Source organism: Oncorhynchus gorbuscha, linkage group LG23 (assembly GCF_021184085.1).
Source record: "Oncorhynchus gorbuscha isolate QuinsamMale2020 ecotype Even-year linkage group LG23, OgorEven_v1.0, whole genome shotgun sequence".
Lineage (NCBI taxonomy): Eukaryota > Metazoa > Chordata > Actinopteri > Salmoniformes > Salmonidae > Oncorhynchus > Oncorhynchus gorbuscha.
This window is the reverse complement of record NC_060195.1, coordinates 28,675,702-28,688,875: the sequence shown is the minus strand read 5'-3', so window position 1 is coordinate 28,688,875 and position 13,174 is coordinate 28,675,702. Positions and strand designations below refer to the sequence as shown.

The window sequence follows — 13,174 nt, the reverse complement described above, 5'->3', positions numbered from 1 at the left end:
TATGGTGAAATTATACTTTTGGATAACTATGTGAATGTTTCTGGTTCATTATTTTCATCTTCCAGATCTATGTGTAACGGCGTTCTTCGTTTGTAGAAAGAGAGTCGGACCGAAATGCAGCGTGGTGGTTACTCATGTCTTTAATGAAGAAAAAACGGAACGATACATGAAATAACTAATAAATATAAAAACAACAAACGGAACGTGAATCAGAATCATAAAACACGGGACGAGATGTTAAAAACTGTCCATTGTGCCAATAGATGGAATGCACTCGCATGAGATTTGCCGTGATGTTGACAGAGTGGCATGGGAGGTTTATTTCTTAGACTGGGGTAAGATGTCAATTTTTGGGACACATCCTCAGTAGTGTGCCTTCGAATCAGTGGGTGTTTCGGCCTTTAATCACTAAACACCCTCATCAAAGGTGGCCAGCTAAAGGGTGATCAAGCCTTAGCTTGTGTCCCATGCCCAATTAAGATGTCCCACAGGACTGTGCAAGGCAGGGGCGTCCTCTTCCCTGAGCCAGCCATACAGCTGACCGCATACCTCATATGCCCTCCTCAAGTTGGAGGGATCTGAATTGAGTTCTCAGGTGGGGGTGAGGGGTCATGAAGTTATAGCCCAGCAAGGGTCCTTCCGTTTGATCCAGATCCACTGGCTGCCTCTTTCAGCTGCTTGAGAAACTGCTCTGACGATCTGCCACAGAGCCTGTCCATGGATTCCAAGTTCTTTCAGCAACCTGATGATGGAAGAAGCCACAAATCCTCTGCATCCCACTTCAACTGGCCAGACTTTTGCATTCCAGCCACGCTGAGTTGCGTCTGCTGCCAACTCTGTGTAACGCAGTTTCTTACGCTCGTAGGCCTCTTCAACAGAGTTTTCCCACGGGACTGTGAGCTCTATGATGTACACAGCCTTTCGTGAAGGGGACCAGAGTACCATGTCTGGCCTAAGGTTGGTAGAAGCAATCTCAGGTGGAAAAATGAGTTGCTGGCCAATATCGACAAGCATCTTCCAGTCCCGGGCCATGGCTAGGTGTCCAGTTTCTGGCTTTGTAGGAGGATACTTGGGCCTTTTCTGTCCCTCCCGGATGAATGTTGTTGTTTTGACGGGATTGCTTGTTTTTGGAGGTAATGAATTGGTTGCACTCCTCTTGGTCTCAAGTGCTGCAGCCAGGCTCTTGAGGACCTGATTGTGCCTCCAGGTGTAGCGGTCTTGTGAGAGGCTGGTCTTGCAACATGTCATTATATGCCTGAGAGTCGCTGGAGCTGGGCAGAGGGGGCAGGTCGAGTCCTCGCCATACCATTGATGTAGATTTTTTGGTGATGGAAGCACATCATAAACAGCTCTTATGATGAAGCTGATGTTGCTTGCCTCCATTTGCCAAAGCTCACTCCAGTTGATCTTTCTCCTCTCCAGGCCTTCCCACCGCGTCCATTGCCCTTGTTTAGCAAGAGAGACAGCCTTTGCACTTCTTGCAGTCTCCTCCTGTCTGCACACCTCCTCGACCACCAGCTTCCTGCGTTCAGATGTTGTTGCCTTATGGAACGTTGGTTTGCTTGCTGCCAGGCCAAAGCCTCCTCTTCCATGCTGGATATTCCCCACAATGTTTTGGTGTCTCAGGGCTGATGTTGCTTGCTGCACAGCCTTGGATGATGTCCATTTCCATCCAGTTTGTAGGGGAGGTGCAGCCTTGCTAATGGTCTGATCTTTGGAGTCCTTCAATGTCATCTGAAGTCTTACTTTAGAGCACTTGTACTCCCCTGTTAGACTTGTAAGAGGTAGTTCAAGGACCTCTTTGCCATAGAGGCCGATGTTACTCAGGCATCGTGGGACACCCAGCCATTTCTTCACGTATGAGGTAATGGTTCGCTCCATCTTCTCCACTGTTGTTATTGGGACCTCATAGACGGTGAGTGGCCACATTACCCGGGGGAGAAGTCCAAACTGTAGGCACCAGAGCTTGAGCCTCCCAGGCAGTCGGGTCTTGTTGATGTTCTCAAGACCGTTGGCGATGTCCTGCCTTACTTGCTGCACTTGATCTTTATCCCGGAGGCTTTCGTTGTACCATTTACCCAGGCTCTTGATGGGTTGCTCAGACACCGTTGGTATCGGGTCATCTCCAATGCAGAACCTCACATCTTTAAGCTGTCCCTTGACTATGGAGATGCTTCGAGATTTGCTTGGCTTGATTTTCATCCGTGCCCACTTGATGTTATCCTGCAGTTTTGCAAGTAGCCGCCTGGTGCATGCTGCAGTGGTGGTCAGTGTAGTCATGTCATCCATGTATGCTTGGATAGGTGGGAGACGAAATACAAAGTGAAACCCAGGCTACCTAAATACGGTTCCCCATCAGAGACAACAAGAATCACCTGACTCTGATTGAGAACCGCCTCAGGTAGCCAAGACTGTACTAAACACACCCCTAATCAACCACAATCCCAATGCCTACAAAACCCCCAATACGACAATACAATAAACCCATGTCACACCCTGGCCTGAACAAATAATTAAAGAAAACACAAAATACTAAGACCAAGGCGTGACAGAATCCCCCCTAAGGTGCGGACTCCCGGACGCACCTCAAAACCATAGGGAGGGTCCGGGTGGGCGTTTGTCCATGGTGGCGGTTCTGGCTCGGGACGTGGACCCCACTCCATAAATGTCCTAGTTCCTCCCCTTCGCGTCCTGGGATAATCCAACCTCGCCGCCGACCATGGCCTAATAGTCCTCACCCAGAACCCCACTGAACTGAGGAGCAGCTCGTGACTGAGGGGCAGCTCGGGACTGAGGGGCAGCTCGGGACTGAGGCAGCTCGGGACTGAGGGGCAGCTCGGGACTGAGGGGCAGCTCGCGACTGAGGGGCAGCTCGGGATTGAGGGGCAGCTCGGGAATGATGGGCAGCTCAGGACTGAGGGGCAGCCCGGAACTGAGGGGAAGCCCAGTACTGAGAGAAAGCCCAGTAATGAGAGGAAGCCCAGTACTGAGATGAAGCTCAGGCAGGTAGTAGGCTCCGGTAGATCCTGGCTGGCTGGCGGATCTGGAAGATTCTGGTTGACTGGCAGATCTAGCTGCTCTATGCAGACTGGCAGATCTGGAAGAGACTGGTTGACTGGTAGATCTGGAAGAATCTGGTTGACTGGCAGATCTAGAAGATCATGGCTGACTGGTGGATCTAGCTGCTCTTTGCAGACTGGCAGCTCCTTGCAGACTGACAGCTCCTTGCAGACTGACAGCTCTGGTTGCTCCATGCAGGCTGACAGCTCCTTGCAGACTGACAGCTCCTTGCAGACTGACAGCTCCTTGCAGACTGGCAGCTCTTTGCAGACTTACAGCTCTGGCTGCTTCATGTAGACTGACAGCTCTGGCTGCTTCATGCAGACTGACAGCTCAGGCTGCTCCGAACAGGCAGGAGGCTCCGGCAGTGCTGTAGAGGAGGAAGGCTCTGATAGCGCTGAACAGGCGGGAGACTCCGACAGCGCAGGAGGGAAGGAAGGCTCTGATAGTGCTGAACAGACAGGAGACTCCGACAGCACAGGAGAGGCGAGGCGCACTGTAGGCCTGATGCGTGGTGCTGGCACTGGTGATACTGGAGCGAGGACACGCACAGGAAGCCTGGTGCAGGGAGCTGCTACCGGAGGACTGGTGTGTGGAGGTGGCTCTGGATAGACCGGACCGTGCAGGCGCACTGGAGCTCTTGAGCACCGAGCCTGCCCAACCTTACCTGGCTCGATGCCCACTCTAGCCCGGCCAATACGAAGGGCTGGTATGAACCGCACCGGGCTATGCACCCGCACTGGAAACACTATGCGCTCCATAGCATAACACGGTGCCTGCCCGGTCTCTCTAGCCCCCCGGTAAGCACAGGGAGTTTGCGCAGGTCTCCTACCTGGCGTAGCCATACTCCCTGTAAGCCGCCCCCCAATAATTTTTTGGGGCTGCTTTTCGGGCTTCCATCCGCGTCGCCGTGCTGCCTCCTCATACCAGCGCCTCTCCGCTTTAGCCGCCTCTAGTTCTTCCTTGGGACGGCGATATTCTCCAGGCTGAGCCCAGGGTCCTTTTCCGTCTAATATCTCCTCCCAAGTCCAGAAGTCCTTTGATCGCTGCTCCTCACGATTAACAGGGAGAGTTGGCTCAGGTCTGACTCCTGACTCTGCCACTCTCTCCCTGAGCCCTCCCCCAATACATTTTTGGGGGTGACTTTCGGGTTTCTTTCTGCGCCGCCGTGTCTTTCTCTTCGACTCCATTCTCCTATAGCCCTCTTCGCACTGCTCCAGTGAATCCCAGGCGGGCTCCGGCACTCTCTCTGGGTGGAATGCCCACCTGTCTATTTCTTCCCACGTAGTATACTCCATACCTCTGCTGTCCATAACGTCTTCCCATGTCCATTCTCCGAATAATTCATCCTCCTTTCGCTGCTCATACTGTCGTTGCCTGTTACCACGCCACTCGGTCCGTGGGTGCTGGGTGATTCTGTAACGGCGTTCTTCGTTTGTAGAAAGAGAGTCGGACCGAAATGCAGCGTGGTGGTTACTCATGTCTTTAACCTCTTGCTCCTACCTGACACGCAGGCGTCCCATCTAGACATCCGGAAATGCAAATGCGCTACGCTAAATGCTAATAGTACTAGTTAAAACTCAAACGTTCATTAAAATACACATGCAGGGTATTGAATTAAAGCTACACTGTCATGTATTGTCATATATTGTCATGTCTTGTCCTTGTCGGATTCTTGTTTGCTGTTTGCTGTGTTCTTGTTCCGTCCAGTCGGAAACAGCCCTCAGCCCCAGAGTCTATCAAGGCACTGCAGGAAGCTGCCGAACCGGTCCAGCGTAGATGGACCGACAAGGTAGTACAGGATCTTGATGGAGAGACCTGAGTAGTAGCGCTCACCAGTAGCCCTCCGCTTACTGATGAGCTCTGGCTTTTACTGGACATGAAATGACAAAATGTCCAGCAGAACCGCAATAGAGACAGAGGCGGTTGGTGATTCTCCGTTCCCTCTCCTTAGTCGAGATGCGAATACCTCCCAGCTGCATGGGCTCAACACCTGAGCCAGTGGGGGGAGATGGTAGTGATGCGGAGAGGGGGGACACCGTTAACGCGAGCTCTCTTCCACGAGCTCGGTGACGAAGATCTACCCGTCGTTCTATGCGGATGGCGAGTTCAATCAAAGAATCCACGCTGGAAGGAACCTCCCGGGAGAGAATCTCATCCTTAACCTCAGCGTGGAGTCCCTCCAGAAAACGAGTGAGCAACGCCGGCTCGTTCCAGTCACTGGAGGCAGCAAGAGTGCGAAACTCTATAGAGTAATCCGTTATGGATCGATCACCTTGACATAGGGAAGCCAGGGCCCTGGAAGCCTCCTTCCCAAAAACTGAACGATCAAAAACCCGTATCATCTCCTCTTTAAAGTTCTGATACTCGTTAGTACACTCAGCCCTTGCCTCCCAGATAGCCGTGCCCCACTCACAAGCCCGTCCAGTAAGGAGAGATATGACGTAGGCGATACGAGCTCTATCCCTTGAGTATGTGTTGGGCTGGAGAGAGAACACAATATCACACTGGGTGAGAAAGGAGCGGCATTCAGTGGGCTGCCCAGAGTAACACGGTGGGTTATTTATTCTTGGTTCCGGAGACTCGGAAGACCAGGAAGTAGCCGGTGGCTCGAGACGGAGATTGTGAAACTGTCTTGAGAGGTCGGAGACCTGAGCGGCCAGGGTCTCAACGGCATGACGAGCAGCAGACAATTCCTGCTCATGTCTGCCGAGCATCGCTCCCTGGATCTCGACGGCTGAGTTGCGAGGATCCGTAGTCGCTGGGTCCATTCTCGGTCGGATCCTTCTGTTATGCAGGTGAGTGAGGACCCAAAAGCGACTTAACAGAAACAAGGATCCGACAAGGACAGAAGCAGAAACAAAGAGAGAAATAGGGACTTAATCAGAGGGCAAAATAGGGGACAGGTGTGAAAGAGTAAACGAGGTAGTTAGGAGAATGAGGAACAGCTGGGAGCAGGAACGGATCGATAGAGAGAGAGAGAGATAGAGAGAGGGAAAGAACCTAATAAGACCAGCAGGGGGAAACGAATAGAAGAGAAAGCACAGGGACAAGACATGACAATCTATGACAAAACATGACACTCTTTGTGAATCCAGGCCACAAGTCAGATTTTTAAAATGCTTTTCAGCGAAAGCATGAGAAGCTATTATCTGATAGCATGTAACACCCCAAAAGACCCGCAGGGGACGTAAACAAAATAATTAGCATAGTCGTCGCTACACAAACCGCACAAATAAAATATAAAACATTCATTACCTTTGACCATCTTCTTTGTTGGCACTCCTAGATGTCCCATAATCACTATTGGGTCTTTTTTTTCGATTAAATCCATATATAGCCTAGATATCGATCTATGAAGAATGTGTGACAAACGAAAAAATAGCGTCTTATAACGTAACGTCATTTTTTTTAATTAAAAAAGTTGACGATAAACTTTCACAAAACACTTCGAAATACTTTTGTAATGCAACTTTAGGTATTAGTAAACGTTAATAAGCGATCAAATTAATCACGAGACGAAGTGTATTCTATAGGGGTACGTCTGGAAATAATGTCCGGGTAAATCTCAACCAAAATATCCGGTCGGAGACCTGAAGAAAAAGCCTGTCTCTTGTTCGTTTGACCAAGAAACAAAGACTAGGCAAATGACAAGACTGTTGACATCGTGTGGAAGCTGTAGGTACTGCAACCTCGGCCGCATTTATTGTGGTTCACCTTTATCAATCGGTTGAAGTTGCGCATGGATATATTTTTCCATTTTCAGTGATCAGATTGTCCTGCACTTTTCGATGAAACGCACGTTCTGTTATAGTCACAGCCGTGATTTAACCAGTTTTATAAACGTCTGAGTGTTTTCTATCCACACATACTAATCATATGCATATACTATATTCCTGGCCTGAGTAGCAGGGCGCTGAAATGTTGCGCGATTTTTAACAGAATGTTTGAAAAAGTAGGGGGTAGGAGTAACAGGTTAATGAAGAAAAACGGAACGATACATGAAATAACTAATGAATACAAAAACAACAAACGGAACGTGAAACCTATTACAGCCTATCTGGTGAACACTACACAGAGACAGGAACAATCACCCACGAAATACAAAGTGAAACCCAGGCTACCTAAATACGGTTCCCCATCAGAGACAACAAGAATCACCTGACTCTGATTGAGAACCGCCTCAGGCAGCCAAGCCTATACTAGACACACCCCTAATCAACCACAATCCCAATGCCTACAAAGACCCCAATATGACAATACAATAAACCCATGTCACACCCTGGCCTGAACAAATAATTAAAGAAAACACAAAATACTAAGACCAAGGCGTGACACTATGTCATAGACAGCGCAGACAAACAGCCATTTGAGGAGACGGGACTGGTAAGGATGGCACACCTCAGATCTATAATATATGTATGTAATAGCAGTCTGTAATAGCTATCAGTAGTAGCTGTCTATAATAGATGTTTGTAATAGCTGTCTGTAATAGCTGTCTATAATAGCCATCTGTAATAACTGTCTAGCAGATTTGATGACATTCGTTGTCTTATCATGTCTAATTGCTATCATTACCTACTGTCAATAATCTGCATCTGTACGTCTCTGTCTCTCTTTCGCTCTCTATCTTGTCTCTATCTCTATCTCTCTCCCTTTCTCTCTCCCTCTCTGTCTCTCTCTCTCGCTGTCTCTCTCTCTCCCTCTCTATCTCTGTCTCTCTATCTCTTTTTCGTTTCTCTCTATTCCTCTCTTTAGGAGCTGGAATATCTGATTGATGAGGAGAATCTAAAGGGCGTGCCAGTGCTCATCTTTGCCAATAAACAGGACCTGGTCACTGCTTCGCCCACTGAAGGACTCAACCTGCACACGTATCAGGACCGCCAGTGGCAGATCCAGGCCTGCTCAGCAGTGATATGGAACCAAAGCCAAGACCTAGAAGCCTCCCCACCAAAAATGACAAACATGAATCATCTCCTCTTTAAAGTTCTCGGGGAAGATCCACTCGCACAGACAGGGCCTGCTCAGCAGTGTCCGGGGAAGGAGTACAGGTCAGTGTTAATCACACAGTATAAATGGAATTAGACCGAGTTACAGTGCATTAAGGTGTGCTTAAGCCAGAATCAGGAAATTAATGCATTCTTCAGGAAGGATTGTGTAACACAAATGAGTTTTACATTAGGATGAGGATACATATGTAAGGTAGAACACCTAAAATGCAATATCATTGTGAAGAACTTCCTGGTTGATAATATTTGAATTTGAACTTATTTCCTTTTACTCTCTCTCTCTTTCTTTCTCTCTCTCTCTCTCTCTCTCTCTCTCTCTCTCTCTCTCTCTCTCTCTCTCTCTCTCTCTCTCTCTCTCTCTCTCTCTCTCTCTCTCTCTGTATCTCTCTCTCTCCCATCTCTCACTCTCCCTCTGTCTCTCTCTCTCTCCTCCTCTCCCTGTCCATCACAATAGCATGACATGAACTGGATTTGCAATAACATTGTAAAGAAGAAATAAACCAGCCCTACTGTACCAATCCTCTTTTTCACCAGAAAGAAACACACCCACCTCTTTTATTTTTTACATTGGTTGTTTTATTACTGCACTGTGTGTGATATACCTTATTTTAAAGAGTGCTCCAATGAAAGATTTTGGCCTTAAAAATTGAACGAATGGTTTGTTTTTATATTTACGAATAGGCCCTATATTTGATTATACTGTAATGAAATGATCTACTTGCCTTAAGTTGGCTTTGTTCTCCATTTATGTGCATATCATTTATGTTTTACCCTATATCTGGAAGCTTCCAAACACAAGGAGAGAACTGACATAAAGTCATATTGTTTGAGTCAGTCAGGTAAACACCAGAGTAGTGTGTATGTATAAAGTCTGTATGAAGAGATTTTTTTTACATTTAAAGCGCTAGTTATATTTTCTTCTCAGTCTGTTTGGTTTTAAATCCTCTGTCAAGTGGTAAAAGTGTCAATCTTTTTTACTCCTGCTCATGGAACACCTCAGAGTTTTTAATGAAGAATAGAGGTCTTCATACCCCACTCTCACGGAGGAATTTGGCTATGTCACACACCTTCTTGTTGACTATACTATACGACTATACACCCCTCGTTTGCCCATCACAGTCGCCAGGGCAACCATGAGAGATAAACTCTCGCTACGTTTGGTTCTGTGGTCAACGAATATGATCTCTTTCTCAGTGCCTGTCATATGGTCTGGTACCATTGCCACCTTCCGGCCTCCAACGGTGACCCCCTCCTGCAGGATACTTCCTCTGTCTTTACCCACAACAGCGTTCACTTCCTATGGACAGATGGCTGCCAGGATACCCCCAGGCTTGGAGGCCCAAAAGGCCTTGTTGTCATACAGGCCCATGATGACTATGTCCTGCACAAACTCGACCCACCACTCCCTCCACTCTCTTAGTGGATTGTTTAATGATAGTTGTTACGACTGTTCAGCTGTATGTGGCTGTGTTGTGTTGACCAGCTACGCGAAGTACAAGGCAAATCTTAATTGCTAGCAAAATGGCTAATTATGTGTTACCATAGCAATATAATATTTGATAAAGGAATTTCCATAGCAACATGTATGCCGATTTGATTAGCCTACAGCTTATAAAAGATACCCTTCTGTGTCTGACTAATAATATCTATTCTTGCAACATCCTGCTTGGTCACATGATATTGAAGTGAACCTGTGTTACCTACAGATGGCAGTATTGTAGTGGCTGAAAATAAAGTCATGCCATCACAACCTGTCATGTGACCAATTGAAATGCAGGGAGAATGTGATTGTGACACATCACAAACAGAAACATCACAAGATTAGCCTGTTGAATCACACATGAATCTTGGCAAGCCTTCATGGTGATGACTCAGAGAAAAGCTACATTTCACTTCCTACACAGTCTTCTTAAACCTAATCCCATATCTCACGTATAATGACCCCGGAGGAGATGGCTGTCATTTTACAGGCTCCTAACCAATTGTGCTATTGTGTGTTTTTTTGCATCCTTTGTAACTTATTTTGTACGTAATGTTTCTACCACCGTCTCTTATGACCGATATGAGATGACTCAACTCGTACTGAACAAAAATATTTTCTTTAACGATTCATACGCTAGGATGAACTGCAGATAATGGGCAAGGTCAAAATCCCCGACATTCGCATGAAGAAGAGACAGAGATTTCGGGGACGTAGGCCGGGGTGGGTAATCCGCCTCTACCATCAGTCCTATTAGCCAACGTGCAATCATTGTTAAATAAACTGGATGATCTCCGATCAAGACTATCCTACCAACGGGACATTAAAAACTGTAATATCTTATCTTTCACAGTATCGTAGCTGAACAATGCCATGGATAACATATAGGTAGTTGGGTTTTCCGTGCATCGGCAAGATAGAACAGCTGCCTCTTGTAAGACAAGAGGTGGTGGTCTGTGTCTATTTGTCAATAACAGCTGGTGCACAAAATCAAATATTAAGGAAGTCGCTAGGTTTTGCTTGCCTGAGGTAGAGAATCTCACGATAAGCTGTAGACCACACCGAAGTTGTTATCTATATTTTTCGCATCTGTCTATTTACCATCACAAACTGATGCTGGCACTAAGCTGTATAATGCCATAATTAAACAAGAAAATACTCATCCAGAGGCAGACCTCATTTCTACCAGCATGTTACATGTGCAGCCAGAGGGGGAAAAAACTATAGACCACCGGTAGGCCTCGTGTACAAAGCTCTCCCTCGTCCTCCATTTGGCAAATCTGACCATAACTCTATCCTCCTGATTCCAGCTTACAATCAAAAACTAAAGCAGGAAGTACCAGTGAATTGCTCAAAATGGAAGTAGTCAGATGACGCAGATGCTAAGCTACAGGACTGTTTTTCTGACACAGACTGGAATATGATACAGGATCCTTCCAATGACATTGAGGAGTATACCACATCAGTCACTGGCTTCATCAATAAGTGCATTGAGGACATTGTCCCCACAGTGACCATAAAAAACATACCCAAACCAGAAGCCATGGTTTACATGCAGCATTTGCACTGAGCTAAAGGGTAGAGCTGCCACTTTCAAGGAACGGGACTCTAACCCGGACGCTCATAAGAAATCCTGCTATGCTATAGACAGCCTATAGGGAGGAGGTCAGAGGCCTAGCTGTGTGGTGCCAGGATAACAACCTCTTCCTCAACGTGATCAAAACAAAGGAGATGATCGTTGACTACAGGAAAAGGAGTGCCGAGCACACCACATTCTCATCGACAGGGCTGTGGTGGAGCGGGTTGAGAGCTTCAAGTTCCTTTGTGTCCACATCACCAACAAACTATCATGGCCCAAACACACCAAGACAGTTGTGAAAAGGGCACGACAACGCATATTCCCCCTCTGTAGTTTGAAAAGATTTGGCATGGGTCCTCAGATCCTCAAAAAGTTATACAGCTCCATCAAGAGCATACTGACTGGTTGCATCACTGCCTGGTATGGCAACTGCTCGGCCTCCGACTGCAAGGAACTACAGAGGGTGGTGCGTACGGCCCAGTTCATCACTTTGGCCAAGCTTCCTGCCATCAAGGACTTCTATACCAGGCGGTGTCAGAGGAAGGCCCTAAAAATTGCCGAAGACTCCAGCCACCCTAGTCATAGATTGTTCTCTCTGCTACCGCACGACAAGCAGTACCGGAGCGCCAAGTCTAGATCCAAAAGGCTTCTTAACAGCTTCTACCCCCAAGCCATTAGACTCCTGAACAGCTAATCAAATGGCAACCTGGACTATTTGTATTTCACTGTGACACATGTGACAAATACATTTGATTTGATATGATTGAACAGTCCAATCTACATGAATGTAGGTTTGATCAAATTGGAAGGGAAATGAGTTGAACATTATTTACAATCTGTCTTCTGCAAATGAAGGTGATTTTGTTGTGTGCAGAAGAGAGACTGCTACCTGTTGGTTTTGATTTGAAAGCTTCAGCATAATGTTGCTGTCTCTTGGCTTGATCATTTTCCACAACATGTGATTAAGTTGTGATGTCGCGCCTCTCATCGAGAAGGGGGTATCTGCATCCCAATATGGCAAGCGGAGTATTGGCGACAGGTTAGACGGTTTTGATTGAACGGTGTTTGTTTTCTTCCATTCCGTACAGCGAGAGTTTGGACTTCTGTTTCAAAGCGACAGGATAAGTAAGTCATACTTCATAGTTTTACACAAATAATTATACATTTTCAGTTATAAAACTGACAATTGTTTACTTTTATATTACAGTACTGATGAAGGGGTGTACTGTTGCTTCATGCGTTGCATGCATGTGCTTACTGTCACCCTTATATTGACTGTTATGTAGTAGTGGGAGGCACTGTAAAGGCACTATAGCACAGCCCAATCAGCCTTGAGGGGCAACAAATCTGCCCAATTAGTTGATTCACTTTCCATACAGCCACTCCTTTCGATACAACCACTCGCCCATACTCCGGTCATCATATTGGGCTGCAGCTACCCATACATGGAGAGAGGAAGGGTTGTCATGGTAACCTTCCTCATTGGCCCCTTCACTTCTTCCGCCTCCTTCTTTTTATCCCACCATACCCACCTCCCCTCATCTTCTATTTCTCTTTCGCTCCACACAGGAAAACAAAACAGTATTAGCCTCCCACACAAAGAGGCAGGACACCTCTGCAGATGAACATTGAAGTGAAGTGGACATTGCTGGTAAGAACAGAGACAGAGGATGAAAGTGAAAGTGAGGGTGTTTGTGCTTTTTCTCTGTCCACCGCCAAAAGTGAACCCCCTGCTAGAGGAGGGGGATGGCAGGGTGCTTCACCTACTGCAGAGATTCTTATCTGCTTCTCGACTTAGGGCTCTACTCAGTCTGTAAAATTGAAGCGTTACAGAATCCGCATTGAAATGTAAAGGTAATTTCATATGCAGTGTTTACCTTGAATGCGGTCTCTGCTAAAGCGGGAACATTGCCTTAAAATTTCCATCACACTGTAAAGCTGAATTTCCACGACACAGATTGAGTAGAGCCCCTAGTCTACATTAAGTGAGCAGTACAGTAGCATTATTTGCCAGAGTGCTCCTGTTGCTGATTGTGAATTGCATTA

General features: G+C 46.9%; 1 protein-coding gene across 1 annotated transcript; it reads left to right on the top strand.

The window, feature by feature from the left end:
- Positions 1-7,398: 7,398 nt before the first annotated feature.
- On the top strand, positions 7,399-10,306 carry LOC124010650 (ADP-ribosylation factor-like protein 3; the record flags this gene model as incomplete). Its single annotated transcript, XM_046323320.1, has 4 exons — positions 7,399-7,446; positions 7,819-7,975; positions 8,095-8,111; positions 10,190-10,306. Coding segments are annotated over 4 exons (339 nt in total), but the record flags the coding sequence as incomplete, so codon positions are not given.
- Positions 10,307-13,174: the final 2,868 nt, after the last annotated feature.